Raw genomic sequence first — 18,431 nt, 5'->3', positions numbered from 1 at the left:
AGAGCGTAGCACTGATAACACCAGGTTCCCCATTCGATCCCCACCCCATGGGCCACTGTCTGCTGCACCCTCCTTAAAAAAAAAAAAGAGAGTAAAATGCAAAGCTCTATTATCATTCAGTGCTAACTCAGGGCTTTGCAGCTGGAGCCAAGAGAAGGAGAGGAGTGGGCCTGGAAGTAATTAATCACGGTCAAGGATGACCCAATGACACAGGGCCAGAGAGGACCCTAAAGTACAGGTAGGACCAGGGAGGAGAAAAGAAATCACAGAGAACGAAAGAAATAGATTGAATACTTAGGAAGGACACCACGGAGCCAAACAACAAACTGAACAAAATATCAAAGTCATCATGGAAAAGTCATGCAAAAAAAGCTGGAGAAAACAGAAGAAGCGGAAACAAAGAAATCAGGAAGTCCTAATTAGGAGTCCACATAAGCAGCTAATAGAAAAACTTTTTCTTCTTTTCTATTGGGTTTTATTTTTCCTGAGTTTTTAGCTTTTCTCTGAAACACCAACTCCATCTTTTGTCTCTATAATAAAAGCAAGGGGAAAATTTTACAGACGTTTTGGACAAGAAGGAAAAATCACCACAAACCCACCACCCTAACACAAGTAACTCAATTTTGCCCAGTTCATCCCAGTATTTATTCAGTTAGTGCACCATCAAAATCTAGTTACAGTTACAGTATGTCTGTGTCTGTATATCCACATTTTTATTTCTTCAATAAACTGCAGAATGGAAGAAAAGGAAGATTACTTTTATTTTTAGTAAAATAAAGAATTTTATATATACTGTTCAGTCCAGGGAAATAAGCATCACTTAATTACTAATTCCTCTTGCAATGGACATCTTTCCCTTCCTCCCAGGAAGGGAGACTTGGCACTCCTATTAAAGGAGCTCCAACCTTCTGAGAAATAATTTTTAACCCAGGGGTTATGAAACAATTCGTTTACAACAAGCAGACGCAGCTCTCACCTGCTCCTTTAGCATGCACGACTCTCTCAGGAATTCTCTCCCGATCAAAGTGCGCCATTTCATCAGTGAAAACCACATCCTGAACGAGAAGGGGCCCACGAGGCCCGACTGTCATAATATTAAGTTTGTCTCCGATTGGATTACCGGACCCAGTGGTAAGGACATCAGGTTGCTGAGTGAACATGAAAGGAAAAAAGGGCAGGAGAGTCAGTAACCCAAAAAACCCATTAATTTACATTGTCATAGGTGCATGGTTTTACAATTTTTATACCTTCTGCCAAAGTCTTTCTAAATTTCCTGTGTCCAAAGTACTGAAATACAAGATATACCATTGCCTGAAATTGATAGCCAGGTCTCAGAAGTCCTTCAGAAATCTCAACACCCATCTGCTAAGAAATCTGCTCCGAAGAACAGACAGAGGAATCAATAACCCGCCAACCTGCTTGGTTCCTGCTCTAGATGGAGCCACCAGGCTCCACATAGGACACCCCCCCAGATAGAGATCCCCAAAAAGGGATCATATGTGCTTCACACTCAGTGTCCAAACTCATAGTGAGAAGATGATCTCTGGAGAAGATACGCTCGTTAATGCTTAATCAGAACTCCCAAATCTTTACTACTGCTGTAGATATTAAAGTGGGTCATCCTGTACAGTGCATTCATTTCTCTCAAGCAGTGTATACCTGCTTTTTGCAACATCTCTTTTCAATTAAAAAAAAAGTCAATGACTTTTATGGTATTAATTTTCTAAAGATGTCAAATGTCTGAAATGGGATAGGTTATTTTACTGTGATAAAGAATTCGTTTTAATCCACTCAATTCTCCAATTTCAGTTACATCAGAAGCCTCGCAGCTGTCCCTTCTCTAGGACAGGAGCAGTGTTTTTTTTTAAGCCCCACAAGATCCTGGGCAGTTCTTAGCTTCATCTTGTTCGATGGTCATCAACTCTACTTTTGACCACAGACAAGTGCCTCTGCAATATCCTCCCCTGGTCACTGGGAAATCAGGGAGATGTGTGGGGAAAGCAAAACTAAAGTACCTCCATCCTGGGAGAACAACTCAAAAAGGTCTAGTGACAAAAGTCAGTGGTACCAGCTTCACATACCCAGAAAAGCACTATGCTCAGAATTTCCACGAACCTGGAGTGGAGTATATAACTTTCACTCTCCATGCACATCTGTCCTGAATATTAAAATAAAGTCAATACCTGCTTCTTCTCTAGAAGGGGATATTTGGGGGAGGGAGAAATCACCTAAAAAAACACTGTAAAAGTACCATGAGCTCTTTGAGAAAATGTACTAAATAAGAGAGATTTTGGAACTTGCAAAATTAATGAACAAGACTCACACACACTAATAAACCCCCCTTACTCACTAGAATTCTATTCGCAATGGAATGGGAAGAGGTCAACATGGAGAAATCACGAATGTTGGCATCACAGAGCCGGGGTCCAACTCCAGCTCTGCCAACTACCAGATGTGAAGCTACTAGCAAGTTACTCATTGTTTCTGAGTCTCAATTTTTTATCTGCAGAATGGACAAAAAATAAGTACCTCCCAGAGTTAGTATGTGGCTTAAAAGAGCTAAACGTACGCAAAATGCAAGCCACATACGAGGCACCTATATGCTACCACTTCACTGGGCTGTGAGCAAGTTACCTGACAGCAGAAGCAAAGCATTCTGGGTCTTACTTTCCAGAAACCATGACAGACATATAGGAATCTGTCCACATTTTCTCACCCTACCCTATTCCCCTCCAGCAGCAAACACTTCCAAACTATACACAAGTTTAAAGGTCCAGTCAGCAGTTACCACCCAATCACGCCACTCTCTTTGGGAGATATACATGTGCTAATACATGTGACACTGTCCTTCCATTGAAGATTTAAAGCAGAACATGGATCAGAAAAAGGAAGCGTGTAACTGCGTAACCTCACCTTCAGTGTAAACCTAAAACCTTGATTTTTTCAACCTTGGCTCTCACTGGAATCATCTGGGGAGCTTTTTAAAGCATAGTGATGACTGATTCACCCTCCTAGAGATTTATTTTATGTAATTAGTTTGGGTGAGGCCTGAGCGTGGGATTTTTTCTCATCTCCCCAGGTGATTCCAAAGTGAAGCCAGGATTTAGAACTGCTGACCGAAGGCTTTTGGGTGATCCGCAATTGAAATAAGAGTCTTTTCATCATCTAAACAAGGCAATAAAGGAAACCGAAAAAAAATAAAGGGGACATTCCAAAAATGAGAAGACTCTGAGAAAGGATACCAAGAAACACAGTAAAAGGGAAAAGGTTAGTAGATCACAGTGTCATTTACATCCTTTCATCCCTAAAACAGGGAAAAGGCTGCTGCTAAGAAGAGATGAGACCACATTCCCCTCAAGACCAGGTCATGGTGATAAGGTCAAAAATAAAAACTTGCCCAAGAAGGCAGATGCAGAGCAGTTGGATGAATGAATAAGGGAAGAGCTAAAGAATGAGACGGACTCCCCTGAAGACACCGAATCACGAATCCTAGAGTGGGAATGCTGGAATTTTGCCACCATGGGCCCTCCCTCCCACCCAATGTAGGAATTTGAATTAGACTAGCCCACAGGGCGCTCGCTGTCTTCTTTCTTTTGGTGCCCCATAAAATAAAATATCATAATCGCCTATTTACCTCAGTTTTTCCTCTCGAGACAGTCTCTTCTTTTACATCTCTATCCCTGACACCTGACACGATGCTCAGTTATCAACAAGTGTACAACAAAATGCTTGTGGATTCAACAGGTGATAAATTACACTTTGGACCAATATGAAATGGCCAAGAAAGATTATTTCGATAGGAGAAAGCAGCAACAGTCTATCCCTCTCCCCACATCTCCCCTCCAAAAAATAAAAGGGAACTATTTGAACTTATAACTTCAAATTTTGATCAAACACGTTTAGACAAAATTTTATGAAAACTGCTGCGGAAATTGGCAAAGTACTCTGGTTTGGCTAAAAACTAGCACCATGACTACAAGTAAGGACTCAAAGTTAAATTCCATTTTGGCTTTGCTCTTTTTCATTTTTTCACTCAAGCCAAGGCATGAATATATAAATTTTCCTGGGAGGAGTAGAAGGTTGGCTTCCTCTGGTGAAACACCGTGTTTCCCCAAAAATAAGACCTAGCCGGACCATCAGCTCTAATGCATCTGTAGGAGCAAAAATTAATATAAGACTTGGACTTATTTTACTATAAGACCGGGTCTTATCTAACATAATGTAGTATAAGACCGGGTCATACATTAATTTTTGCTCCAAAAGACGCATTAGAGCTGATGGTCCGGCTAGATCTTATTTTCAGGGAAACACGGTAGTTTATAGTTTCCACTGATTAGTGCCCTCTGCTCACAGAAGTCGCAAGAACTTACTAAACATCATATTCTGTTTTTAAGTTGAAAAAGGGTATTACAACCAACCCTTAGCTTTGAATCCCAAAGGAGTCAAATGATAGCTTCACATTCTCAGAGATCAATACACAACATACCTGATATTATCTAGCAAATTACTGCCTAACACTCTACATTTATTCAACAAAGACTCATCAAGTACCCACAGTGAACACATCCATGTACAGAAAACCAAAGACTAGCCTGGCTTTCAATTTTTTTTGGGGGGGTGGGGGTGTTGGTGGGGAGGGTGCGGGTGGTTAGCAGGGTAGCAGTGCTCCAGCCCTCTGCCCAGATCCTGGCAAGTGGGGAGATTTCCCTGACGCAACAGTTTGCGAAAAAGATCCAGGCCTGCACAGGGGCTCCACACTTCCCTCTTTAGAAGCCAGCAGGCCAGGCCACAGGCAGCACGCATTCTTCCTGCAGCCCCAACCCTGGGGGGAGGGGTGGGGCTGGTAATATCCAGAGCTGCCTAAAGGCAGAGCATAAATTCAATTTGGGTGCAATTTCACCAAGCCCTCTTGGCTAAAACTGCTAAGCTACATTGTCCAATCAAGCCTCTACCAGCAATAAAGGTAAATTTTGATCTCCACCCATCCATCACGTTGACTCCTTTATTCTCTCTCAGCTTGGAAATGGGATGTGTGTGCGAGGTCTTATTTATTAGACACACTCAAACCTCAAAACAACAATACTCATAGCATTGCAGCTTTATCTATGGTGGTCAAGACATGGAAACAACCAAAGTGTCCTTCGATAGATGACTAGATAAAGAAGTGGTATATATAGACACAATGGAATATTATTCTGCCATAAGAAAAAATGAAATAGTGCCATTTGTGACAACATGGTTGGATCTTGAGATTATAATGCTAAGCGAAATAAGTCAGACAGAAACAGTCGAGAACCATGATTTCACTGATATGTGGGATATAAAACTAAAAACAACAAAGGAACAAGACAAACAAATGAAGAAACAAAAACTCATAGACACAGACAATAGTTTAGTGTTTACCCAGGGAGGGAGGTGGTAGATGAGGGTAAAAGGGATCAAATATGTGGTGATGGAAGAAGAACTGACTCTGGGTGGTGAGCACACAATATGATATATAGATGATGTTATTACAGAATTGTACACCTGAAACATATGTAACTTTACTAACAATTGTCATCCCAATAAACTTTAATTTAAAAAAAAATGGAAGAAAAAGTACAGAATAAGAGGGAGGACAAACACTCACTCAAAAAATGAAGGATAATTGATCCACAAATGTAAAAAATTTCTTTGCTCTTTGCAATAGAAACTACAGTAGTCACAATACTCAGAAAGAAAATAAAGAACAAAAATGAAGAGAAAATAAACAAAAACAAATATTTGCTTTTTTTATATTTTGCAATCAGCCTTTTTTTCTTGCCTGGAGAAAAAATATGGCGTGGTCTAGATATTGGCGAATAGAAATGAAAGCTTAAAATTTTTATTCCACTACTTAATAGGCATGCCTCCCCCCCACACACACTATGGCCCAGCAATTCCATTCCTGAGTAGTTCAAAGGAAAGCACATGTGCACAGGGAGTTATCAGTCACCCCTTCTCTATTCCAAATGTTGGTAGTGTTACATCAATGTGGTTATCATCAAGTTACCTTAAAAAATACATAGACCCTCACAGACTCTGTCTTATGATTCACTGACAGGAAAGGATGCACTAAGACCCAACCTCTCTCCCAGGTAAAAAGGGAACTGTTCTAAAAGGTAAGGCTTGAAATATTCAAATTCTCCAATTTTTGAGGGATCTGAGGTCACCAATTAAGCCTAAGTATGCCCAAGGAAGAGCCCATGGCATTCTAGGCAGTGAGCAACGAAGTTCCCATTTAAGTTCCATCCAAAGTGACTACTTGGAGAACCCACCTCCCTCCCCTCAACGTATTTTGAGAAAAAGAGAAATAAAGATCTTTGAGAAGATCCAAGTCATACCTATGAACACATTTGATGCAATGCTCACTTATTAAAATTTAAAAGGTACCGGTTCACTCGTCAGCAACAAAATCTGTCCACAAAAGGAGACGCCCAATAAATTGCTTTCACATTAGCTGACACTCTGGTTCCAAAGGATCATACGCCCTCTTGGCATTCTGCATCTGGGTCTTGAGGAAGGAGGAGACAACACAGTGACCTCCAATACTAGTTCCAAAACTTAAAGCTCTCACAGTCCAGTAAAAGTAAAAACAATTTGGGGAGTGAGAGGGAGGATATTGATGCATAGCTGCCCACTTATATAAAAGCATTTCCCAAGCAAGAGATTTTAAAAAAAAACATACCATCCATTACTGTCATAATTTTCTAACTGAAAGAATATTTTAATGTCAGAAAGTAAAAAGGAAGTAACCTTTAAAAAGAGATTATATCTGTTTGCCATTCACACCACAAGACAATGGCTAGATAGATTTTCAACAAACATGGAATGTATGATTTCGATAATGTAGTAATGTCATCTACCTAGACACAGAAGTAAACTACATTTCCCAGCCTCCCTCACAGTTAGGTGCGACCATGTGACAGAGTTCTAGCCAATGGAATGTGAGAAGTGACCCACTTCCAGCCTGGCTCCTAAACCTCCCACACACACTCCTCCATGCTCATAATCTTCTGTGGCTGGACAATGACGCCCAGGGCAACCTTAAAAGCCATGTGTTAACATAGGAACAGCGTCCTTCAGCCTGGAGACCTCAGTAACTGAGCAGCAGAGTATTCACTTCCCCTTTAAACCTCAAAACAGGCTCATCAAGTAAGAGAAACAAATTTCTAATATGTTTATATCATTATTTATTTTAGCATCTATTATTATAACACTTAGCCCACACATGATTTAACTTAAAATATGGGGTATGAATCAATAATAAAAAGACAATCCAGTTTTTTAAAGAACAAAAGTTTTGAACAGATACTTCCAAGGAACATATACTAATTGTCAAGCAGCACATAACACTCAGCACCACTGATCGTGAGAGCAATGAAAATGAAAACCTCCATGAGCTACCACTTCACAACCACCAGAATAGCTAAAATCAAAAGACTGACCACACCAAAATCTGACAGGATGTGGAGCAAGTTAACTCATACACTGACGATGGAAGCGTAAAATGGTATAACCACTTTGGAAAAAGGCTGAGCAGTTTATCATAAAACAGTCACAGACCCTATAACCCGGCAATTCTACTCCTAGGTATTTCCTAAGAGAAATGAAAGTGTATGTACACAAAAAGACTCGTGTAAGACTTTTTATGGCAGCTTTATTCATAATATATCCAAACACTGGAAATAGCAAAGGATAAACAAATGGTGGTATATTTATACAATGGAAAAGTACTCAGCAATAAGAAAAACAAATTATTGATGCATGTAACATGAATCTTAAAACATCTTTGCCACATGAAAGAAGCATTAAATAAAAAAGTACAAAAATCAATGGTTCAAAAAGAAAGTAATCCATGGGCGCTTAGCATGAATACCTCATTTCATCTATATTAACCCGGTTTTGAAAAAGAGCAAAAGGAAAGATGAGGAAAAGCACACTTCTGGTCCTCCCTCTGCTATTAATCAGCTGCCACAGAATTGGGCAAGTCCCTTAGACTCTTTGGGCCAATTTGTTAAATTTGATATAAGAAGACTCAGACCAGATGGGTTCTTATCTAATCCAACCTCCTGCACCCTTGGGTACAGGCCAGGAATGCCTCGTGTACCCCCACTTGGCTGAAATCCTACTCATCTTTAAAGCTCTTGTTCAGATGTTACCTGCTTTGGGAAGCCTGTCAGACAAAGTCGGTTGCTCCCTTTAGAGACACCCTATGTGAGCCCTGACCACAATGGATGGTAATCATCTGTTTATATGTCTTGTCTCCCAGACTAGACTTTGAGCTTCTCAATGTCACACTTCTGGCCTCATTGGAATTTGTACACCTCCCTCCAGCACAGTGCCTACCACAGGCAGGCAAAGAATAGGTGTGAATAAACACATTAATCCCTCATCTCACTTCTAGCTCTAAAACGCTAGGCTTCATGTTTTTCTGTGCAAATGAAATAATGATGTAAAAATGATTTTATTTAGTCGTTTAATGCTGTGCGTACTGTCAGTCACGATGATCGGTGCTAGGGACATCGAGATGATAAAACACGGTCCCTAACCCCACGGCACCCCGCAAATACGAACGCTTGTAGTTACTGTTTGAGCAACGTCAAAGAAGAGCCTGTTCCCGCTTTCCCCCTCACTGCCTTTCTTGCAGCTGCAGCTCTCTGCCTCTTTCTCCACGGCGCCTCCATTCCTCCCTCAAACTACGACCTCTGTCCCAGCTGGCAAAAGTGCAAAATTCGGAACCAACCAACCACCGCGCCCAGCTCACGCGACAACCTGCACCAACCAACCCTCGCGACAAACCCTTCAGGCCCGTTGCCCCCCGCCCCAGAACCCTCTCCCCTCCTTCCCGAAAATGTAACTCCATCTGGAACCAAAAACAGCTCCCCACCCCACCCCTATCCCCCGCCCATGATCAATGGTACAGCCCCCGGAACTTGGCCGCGCTGGGGAAGCCAAGGCCGTTACTCGCGGACCCATTTTCCCGAGAGCGAAGGGTGTACCTGCGCTGCCCGCTGCTCCTTCCAAATCTTCATCTGGTCGCTGGCTGGATCCCGGTTCTCCGCCATGGTGTCCGACTAGCGTCGCAGAACTTTGCTGGCGGCCCAAGCTGACGCGTCTCCACCCTCAGCAGGACAACGTTTCTACAACCCCGGAGCTGTATTAGACGACCTCAGACTCCGCCGATCACTCCGCCCCTGGCCCCGCCCCTTCGGGAGGACCACCTCCTGATTGGCCGCTCGAGCGCCAGGCAGGATGGGATTAAAGCTAAATAAGGGCGGGAGTGGAGGGGTGAGGAGCCCGAGGGGTGAGGAGGTGGGGATCCTGCAGCCCCGCGGGAACGGAGGACTGGGAGAGGCTGGGGAGCGGAGTGATGAAGAGGGGAGTCACGCCCTTCCGACCTCCAAACCCGGGGATTAATGAACCCAGGGCGCGCCCTGCAGACAAGGATTTGACTCTCGCCTGCGGTTTTCAGCATCTTTCTGGCTGCCTGGGGTAGAGAACGCGGATGCTGATATCCTGCCAGTTTTGCTGAGGGAATGGTTAGGCCCTACTGGTTGGGGCTTTGCACTCTACAAATTTGCTCTCCGTTCTTTAAAAAGTCAGAAATCCTGGATTGAATTCCTCTGTGCACAATGAGGTTTTGACATACCCTAATATCAGTGTTATTTAAAACTGGAAGATTGATGGGAATTTGGAATAAATGCCAACACGATTCTGCAATTAAGGCTTAACAAGTAATCTTACTCTCAAATGCACATTATTTTTTTCTTTATCACGGATTATATGTACAGGAAAAAAATGTGCCTTTTTTAAAAAACACAGAAAAATGAAACATTGACAAGTTCTTAATGGTCTAAATAGTCTAAAATCCATTGCAAGGAAGGTCAGCCTTTTAGGCTCCCCTTTTTTCAGTGTCTACTATGTGCTAGACTTTGCTAGTTGTTTGCCAGACTATATCATTTAATCGTCACAACAATCTCATGATGAAAACTTTGTTATCCCCCATTTTAAATATTAAGAACCTGGTGCTTAAGAGAGGTGGGGGAAGTTGCCTAAAGTTTAAAAGTTAGCTAAATGTCAGAGCCTCGATCCTTGGTCTTTTGATTTAAAAGCCTGGACCCCAGAACACTATGCTGTAATGCCTTTCTAAGAATAAGAATTTTTAAAAATTATGTGTCTTTAAAGAGCCATGTTGAAAGTAAAATAAGTCATTGACTAGTTTGTCATTGAAATCAAATGGACTAAATGATTTCCCCCCCTCAAGTCCTCAGTTTATCTTTAAAGACCTTTGTATATAAATATACCATCACCTTCAAATTAAAAGTTCTCAACTTTTAAGTTTGATTTTTTTTTCAAACAACTACATATAATGGGTGGATATACGATCGTGGAAATTTCAGATGTTCTTGATTGTATAAAAGTGTGATATCAAGAATCTAAGTCATAAAACTTTAACCTTTGCACTTCATGGGAATAGCTGCTCAGAGATTAATCTTTAGCATCCCATATTTTTCCTTCATTACACTTTGATCTTTAGCGTCCCATATTTTTCCTTCATTTCACTTAACACAATTGTAAAGATGCTATTAGCTGTGTAATTTGTGTGATGTCTTTCCCTACCTACCCTATTTACACTGCCACTAGAGTATAAACTCCATGAGAGCAGGAACTTTGATTTGTTCTCTGTTGTATTGCTGCACACCTAAAATTGACTGAGTACTTACTCTGCCAGGGACTGTTCTAAGCTTTTTGTGTGCATTTGCTCAGCTAACCCTCCAACAACCCTATGAGTTAGATACTAATATTACCCTCATTTTACAAATTATGAAACAGAGACATAGAGAGGTTAAATAACTTGTTCAAGGTTACACAATGATTAAGGGATAGAGCCAGGATTCTAGCCCTGTCCATTTAACGCCAGAGCCCATGGTTTGTTGAATAAATAAATGTTGAAAGAAACAAACTAATCTAGTTTTTTCATTAACTAAGATAAATATCAACAAAGTCAATAAAAAAGACCTGAAGTCATATGTTAACCTTTGTTCTTTAAATAAATATTGCCCTATGTTTTGTATTGTGTTGTTTTTTCTGTTTCCCTTCATGTTGGTTTGGTTCCTAAGGAATTGTTTTCAGTGAAAGAGAAACGGAAAAGTAAGACATGTTCAGATCCTGTCGTATCTTGTATGTTATTTAAAATAAGGTGTGTGCTTACAAGTAACGACAATAAATTTATAATAGCTACTTAGGTAGAATTCTATTCATTGGCTTTATGACTCTAATTTACATATAGTTTAAGTAAAAACATTTCTAAAAATCAGACCTAGTTTAAAAATACATTAAACCAAATCTGTTTGACCCCGTAAAAGTAATTCCAAATGATTGGTTTTGGTCCCAGATTTTTATCTTGGTCCCAGATTTATTTTTATTAATGTAAACACATGAGTATTTTTGTTGGTACTGAATGAAATTGTTATTTAGGAAATGCTGTTCTCTGATTGTTCAGGCCCCAATGAAATAACAATGTACTGGCGTAAAAGATAATGTTATTAATCCTGACAACACCAAATCTAAAACCAAGCTTACAAAGTAGGCCATATAATAAATGTTTAAGAGAAAAGTTCAGACACTCAACCAGGAACCTTTATAGACAAATTTTCTTTCATCAGTATTTGGAAGAAAAGAATGGAGAGAATGAACATATGTCTTGTTGGATGACAAATATATAAAGCAACATGAGCAATAACAGGAACCAAGATAATCATTTCTGTTCTGATTCCACTCACCCTCTCAGGGGCTGAGAATATTCCACATATTTCAATTGTATTCTCTGAGGTAAAGGCAGGGGTAGGGAGAAAAAAAGAACACAATGTAAAAGAGAAGAGGTGTTTTACAATCCAGAAGGCCTTTGAGGGAAGGGCAGTGAACACCACCACAGCTGTGTGATTCACCCCACAGTGGACTAGGCCTGACTGAGTAGGCAGGAGGAGGAAGTAGAATTTGCATTTAAAAATGACAGCAGTTTTATTATAAGTGATAATGGCGCATAGCCTCTGCTCTGCCTATTTTGCTTTCCCACATCTTCCTGCTTTAATAAGAACAATTATTAGGAGGAGGTAGCCCAGATGTCCCTTGGAATCTGGTAATGGCCATAGTTGCAACTGACCTGAGGGAAAAATTAAAATCCATTTTTCAACTAGGCCCCTTGGGCCACGCTGTTGATCTGGGTGTTTGAGGAAAAAAGGGAATACAGAATCAAGAATTTGGAATTTATATCTTAACTCTTTTTATTTTAAAAGTAGTATGTGCTTACCAATGAAGGCTTGGAAAATACAGATTAATATATAAAATAAATAATCATCTATAGATGGTAATAGATATCTTTCTTACCAATATTTTTTCTTGTTTGTATGTAGTGTGTGTGTGAGAGAGAGAGAGAGAGACAGAGAAAGAGAGAGAGAGAATCATATAGAATATATAATTTTGTGCCCTGCTTTTCTTCTAATTTTCAAAATATTTTATTTTACCTGAATTTTATGTGGTACAAAAGTATTACATGCTTGAACCTGTCACTCAAATAGAAGGTTCTTTCCATTCTTCAGTCCATCCTTCCTGCAGAGGCAAATAAATAAGAGGCAAATCAAATTATGTAGAGTACATACAGAAAAATTTTGTTTACAAAAGCAAAAATATTTGGACATTTTATATTTAGTAAAACTTAGCAATCCAGTTATGTTGACAACTTTAGTTAATTGTTAGGAGGTACATTACATATACAAAAGAACTCAATAGACAGCAGACAGTTTAACCCTTGACTAAGGACAAAATGCCTGATTTAAACTTCTTCTTATATTTTTTTTGAAGATACTTCATTTGTAAATTCAAGTTTGGTTAGCCCTGTTTAGTCCTTTTGCTCAATATTTTGAACACCTCTGTTTCCTTCTTTTTGTAGAGCCTTTGAGCTTCTCTCTTGTTTTCTCCCAAACTCTTGCTTCTCAGCAGTACACTTAGCTTGTACCTGTTCATACTCTTCTTGTGCTTTTTCATTGACATTTTCTTTGGAATGGTTATGAGGTTTACTCTTTTCCTACAGTGGGTGTTCTTCAGACAAAACCTAGTCAATGCTACGTTGTTGTTCTGGCAAAGTCTGATCAACTTGTTTTTCTGACAAAGGCTGGTCACCTTTTCTAACTTGTTTCTGAGTCTTTCCTCTTCAGCTAATTAAAGATGTTTCAAATGATCAGGGTATCCATCTGTGAATTGGGGTTCCTGTGAGGTTTCAACCTTCTTTACCTTCCGTAACAGTTTCTTGTAATTTTGTTGAATGTCTTCAGTTTTCTCCAAAATGCAAAGTCTCGTCCCTCATGAACGCTCCCCACGAATGCATGGGTATGGTTAAGTCGCCATGTCCTTTGATTCACATTCTTATTCCTGAATCTGACTAGAGAAACCTCTTCACCACCCATCCCAAAACTCCCTTACTGCCACCTGCTGCTGACCTCACTGGCACCATGGCACACCCACTGCATCCTGCATCCTGCTTTCTTCACTTAACGTTATAGGATGAAAATGTCCCCAAGTCATTAAATATTCTTCTAAAATGTGATTTCCTCTCCCTTCATCCATGACTGTACAATATGCAATCAAAGGATGTTTTCTTTATTAACACATTCCTTTACTTGGGACATTACATTTTGTTTTCTATTATAAGTAACAATATACTGAATATCCTATATTCGTTATACTGTTTTTGTATTTATTTCCTTAGGATCTATTTCTAGAAGTAATTTTTGGTTCAAATCATATGAATGTTTGAAGTCCCTTGTGACATATTGTTAATTGTTTTCTGCAAAACTCGAGCCAGTTTACACTCTCACCAGCACTGAGAGTGTGGACTAGAAGTAAATATTTAAAGATAGGCAAGTAGTTAGATTCTAGATGCCTATAAATGCATATTTTATTAAATTCTTCAGAATGGACAAGATCTTGTGTTGTATTTAGCCATCACCACCATCCCATGGGATTCATTCCACCTAGAGAACGTCTCCCAGCTCCTAGGCAGTCTGCATGCTTGGTTCTGGGAACGTAGCAGTGAAGGAGACGGGTACACTCGTAGGCAAAACACCAGGTGATACCACTATGTGAAAAGTGTTCTGAGGAAGAGCTAAAACTGCTGTAGTAGTACCTGGGAAGGTCACTTAACCTGAACTTAGGAGGGCATGGGAGGCTTCCTTGAGGACATAACAGCCAAGTGAAGTGTTGCAGGATGTGTCGGTGTTGGATACAGTGCCAGGAATCAGCATGATGTGACCCTGATCCACCCTTTACCACAGAAACCTGAAGAGATGTCTTCCATTTTTCCCTAAACATCTGACTTCATTAATCACGGTCCTATGAAGCCTTGAGTAGGATCAGGAGAGCAGGTGAACATTTGCAACTGAATTTCAGCCTGTTTCACATTTGTCCACGTACACAGGCCTCTGTATCTGACTTGGACTGGTGTTGACTCCTGTTGCATACCCACTTTCCCTCCCCTCATCCGGTATCCTGCAAGGCCTGGGCAAACCCCTCATATTTAACTACTGGGATTGCTATGCCCAGCTTGAAGTTATTACTCAGGGCTGCTGTCTTTGAGATATTTCCATTGTCTTTCTCATATAAGCTGTTGAGTATTGCATCTGTGTTGACCTTGGGCTTAAATCTGTATGCAGAAACCAGACATGGATCCTTAAACTCTGGCAATCCAAAAAATGCAGAAACCTCATAGATAAATCAACACATTCCATATGGACTAGGACTACAGAATTATGTATCTATGAAGAAATGAATAGCTATAAAATGTACATGTTCAGTGGAACCATTGGTCTAGCTAGCAATGACAGGCTAAGAGGACTGGGACAGGTCTCTGTCCTCCCGTTGCTTCCCATAAATCCACGTCAAATGTCAGCAGAACTTTAAGAGGCAAAACAGCATGATGCACAGTTAAAATTCACAGCTCCAGGGTCAAAGCACTTGAGTTTGAATCCTACCATGACCATTTACAAACTGTGTGACCTCAGACAATTCACTTGATCTGTGTAGGCTTCCATTGCTCTTTTGCAAAATGGAGATATTAATATCTTCTCTATTACGTATAATCTAAGATGCTAAAAGAACCCCCAAAATACAATGGCTTAAACAAGATAAATGCTTATTTTTCTCACACAAAAATCTCAGACCTAGATGGCACCGGGCTGGTTAGGCAGCTCAGCCATCCTCAACATGAGGCTTTCGTCGCTTGAATCCAAAGTGGCTGCTCCAGCTCACAGGATCACAAATGCATACCAGCCAGTGGGGAGGGGGACAAAAGAGCAAAGGAGCCAATGGAGCATATGCCTCCTCCTTTTGAGGGCACAACCTGAAAATGGCATGCCTCACTTCTACTCACATTCCCTTGACAAGAATCTAGTCATATGGCTATGCCTAACTGTACGGAAAGCTGGGAAATGTAGTCAGTGGCTGGGTGACCATGTGCTTGGCAAAACTCAGGCATTTATCAAAGAAGAAAGGGAGAATGGATATTGATGGTCAACTAGCGGTATCTACCAGACTGACCTCCTAGAGATGTTGGGAGGATTAAGGGTGAAAGATCAGCATTTCTCAGTATTGCTCTTGAGCCCCATGTGGCTCTTCCATAGACTGCTATTGCTTTTGAGGACATACAGCAAATAAATTTTGCATTAAGATATTATACTATAGCCACCCCTATAGGGTACGCTATAGTGAAGAGACAACCTCTGGCCACTGCAAGTGTGGCTCTGAGGCCACATTTTGATGAACAAAGACCAGCCATGGCCCTAAACCAAACCTTTCCGTTCCACACAACCATCTTCTCAAACATATTTATTTATTTAACACACGTTTCTATCACTCCTATGATGTCCCAGGCTCTCCTCTAAAGGGGTTTCCCAATATTAACCCATCTAATCCTTATAACAACTCTATAAGGTATGAACTCTTATCTTCACTCTGCATATGAGGACACCGAGATATAGAAAGGTTAAGCAACCTCACAAAGTCACATAGCTAGTTAATGATGGGACCAGGATTCAGACTAGACTCTGGAGGTCATACTTCAACTTCGACATTGTTCTGCCAGCCACAAAGTAGGCATGAGTATGGGAAGATCTGGAGTGAGTGTCCCCCATTCTTAGTACACTACTACAGCATTGTACCAGCTCCTGTCCACCTATAGACCTGGGTTTCCAGAAGTACACTGATGCATACCAACTGTGAATCCCACATAATTGATAAAGGCCCCAGGAAAACGACATTCCAGACTGTCTTTGAAAGAAAGAATGGGAAGTCGTTATGGATTTGTGATACAAGAACATTGCAGACATAGAGAGACATATGGGATTGTGGGACATCCAAAGGAGGTGCTAACAGTGTCAGAGAAGGGCCTGTTTGCAGAGGCAGCGAAGATGAAGGGGGAGAAGGATCTTCCTCCGTCCTCCATCTGACAGCAAAGGGCAGCCAGAGCCTCAAACTTTTAAGATAATAGGACAAATATTCCTAGGAAACACATCTATTAAAAGACTGGATTTTTGGCCGGCCCGGTGGCTCAGGTGGTTAGAGCTCCATGCTCCTGACTCCAAAGGCTGCTGGTTCGATTCCCACATGGGCCAGTGGGCTCTCAGACACAAGGTTGCTAGTTCGATTCCTCGAGTCCCGCAAGGGATGGTGGGCAGTGCCCCCTGCAACTAAGATTGAACACGGCACCTTGAGCTGAGCTGCCATTGATCTCCTGGATGGCTCAGTTGGTTGGAGCGCATCCTCTCAACCACAAGGTTGCTGGTTTGACTCCCGCAAGGGATGGTGGGCTGCGCCCCCTGCAACTAGAAAACGGCAACTGGACCTAGAGCTGAGCTGCGCCCTCCACAACTAAGACTGAAAGGACAACAACTTGACTTGGAAGAAAAGTCCTGGAAGTACACACTGTTCCCCAATAAAGTCCTGTTCCCCTTCCCCAATAAAAAAAATCTTAAAAAAATAAAATAAAATAAGACTGAATTTCCACAAGACACAAGGATCTGTTGACCTGTATCATCACTTATATGAAAGTCCTACTGCAGGATATGTGGACATAAATACATTCAATTCTGAGATATTGTGACACGAAGCAAAAATTTTCCCTCTGATGTCAAGTGTCAAGAGCAATTGTTTTATGCAATCTGAAAACAAAGGTCTATCTACTTTTTTAAAACAAAATCTTATAAATTTTACATAAATAATAATATTGTATCAATGTTAAATTTCCTGGTTTTGATCATTGTACTGTGGTTATATAAGGTGATGTTTTTTCTAAGGGAATACAGATTGAAGTGATTAGTGGTAAAGAGGCATGATGTCTACAACGTACTCTCAAATGGTTCAGAATACATACACACGTACAAATAAAGAGAGCAGGCAAATGATAAAACAAATAAGGGAAAATGTAAATAAGTACTGAAGTTTGGTAAAGGGTAAACCACTGGGGTTATTTGTATTATTTTTGTAACATTCAGCCCTTGTAATATATCAAAGTCAAAATTTACCATGAAATGTAAATACATTTCTAGAAAGGGTCATATATAAACATTTTCTCAGGTAATACCTTAATTATAAGTGTTCTGTAGCTGGCTGAGATCCAGAATGGGGCCCAGTTTGGGCCGTATGTGGGATGATATAGTAGCAAAGAACAAGCAAAAGAAAGCTGAGGAAAAAGTGGAAGTCACTGAATTCAAACCTCACCTATGTCACAGTTTTGCCTTGGACCCAGTGATTTATTTTATTTTTGTAGAAACAATTTAAGACACAAAGGCAGAAGTTAAAAAGTAAAAAGATACATGGTGTGAGGGGCGGGGGTTAAGTAAAAAGATATAGACACAGTTAGACCATCAGGCTATACATAAAAGCAACCATATGATTTTATTCGTTCTTATATATACCGGGGGTGCCAAAAAAATGTATACATGTGGACACTGAAGTGTCTGGACGCTGATGGTAACCACTTTGAGCACCTCTTGTCATTGCAGAAGTCAAACGTGACATGTATTCATCTTTTGCTATCAGTATACATTGAGTATTACAATTTTAATAGTTTTTTCCTTTCTTAAAATATGTATACATGTTTTTGGCACCCTCTGTATATGAGATTTTTTAAAAATTTATTGGGGTGACAATTGTTAGTAAAATTACATAGATTTCAGGTGTACAATTCTGTATTACATCATCTATAAATCCTAATGTGTGTTCACCAAGCATATGAGATTTAATGTATTAATACTTATAAAACCCTGAGGCCATCAGACAAAAACTATTATAAGCTTATCTTATATTGTTACCCCGAGGCAAGGAATTACTTGACAGTGAATATTTGTTTCTGACTTTTT

The 18,431-nt window shown here is 40.4% G+C and overlaps 2 protein-coding genes across 3 annotated transcripts in view; both read right to left on the bottom strand.

Moving 5' to 3' along the window:
• CAT (catalase) overlaps positions 1–9,494 on the bottom strand; it is a 28,677-nt gene extending 19,183 nt beyond the window's left edge. Inside the window, exons 1-2 of one of the 2 annotated variants that reach the window (XM_019738543.2) lie at positions 9,021–9,494; positions 977–1,148 (exon numbers count right to left, since the gene is read on the bottom strand). In XM_019738543.2, coding sequence (XP_019594102.2) covers positions 977–1,148; positions 9,021–9,086 — 238 coding nt within the window. In that variant the 5' untranslated portion in view covers positions 9,087–9,494. Of the gene's footprint in view, positions 1–976; positions 1,149–6,362; positions 6,533–9,020 lie in introns of those variants that run through there. The other variant, XM_074336199.1, reaches the window with a different exon arrangement.
• Positions 9,495–12,822: 3,328 nt separating this feature from the next.
• Positions 12,823–13,484, bottom strand: LOC109450802 (thyroid transcription factor 1-associated protein 26). Its single transcript, XM_019738497.2, is given in 4 exon segments — positions 12,823–12,985; positions 12,987–13,215; positions 13,218–13,344; positions 13,347–13,484. Coding segments are annotated over 4 exon segments (657 nt in total).
• Positions 13,485–18,431: the final 4,947 nt, after the last annotated feature.

This window comes from Rhinolophus sinicus, linkage group LG06 (assembly GCF_036562045.2).
Source record: "Rhinolophus sinicus isolate RSC01 linkage group LG06, ASM3656204v1, whole genome shotgun sequence".
NCBI lineage: Eukaryota > Metazoa > Chordata > Mammalia > Chiroptera > Rhinolophidae > Rhinolophus > Rhinolophus sinicus.
This window is presented reverse-complemented; position numbering and strand designations above follow the sequence as displayed.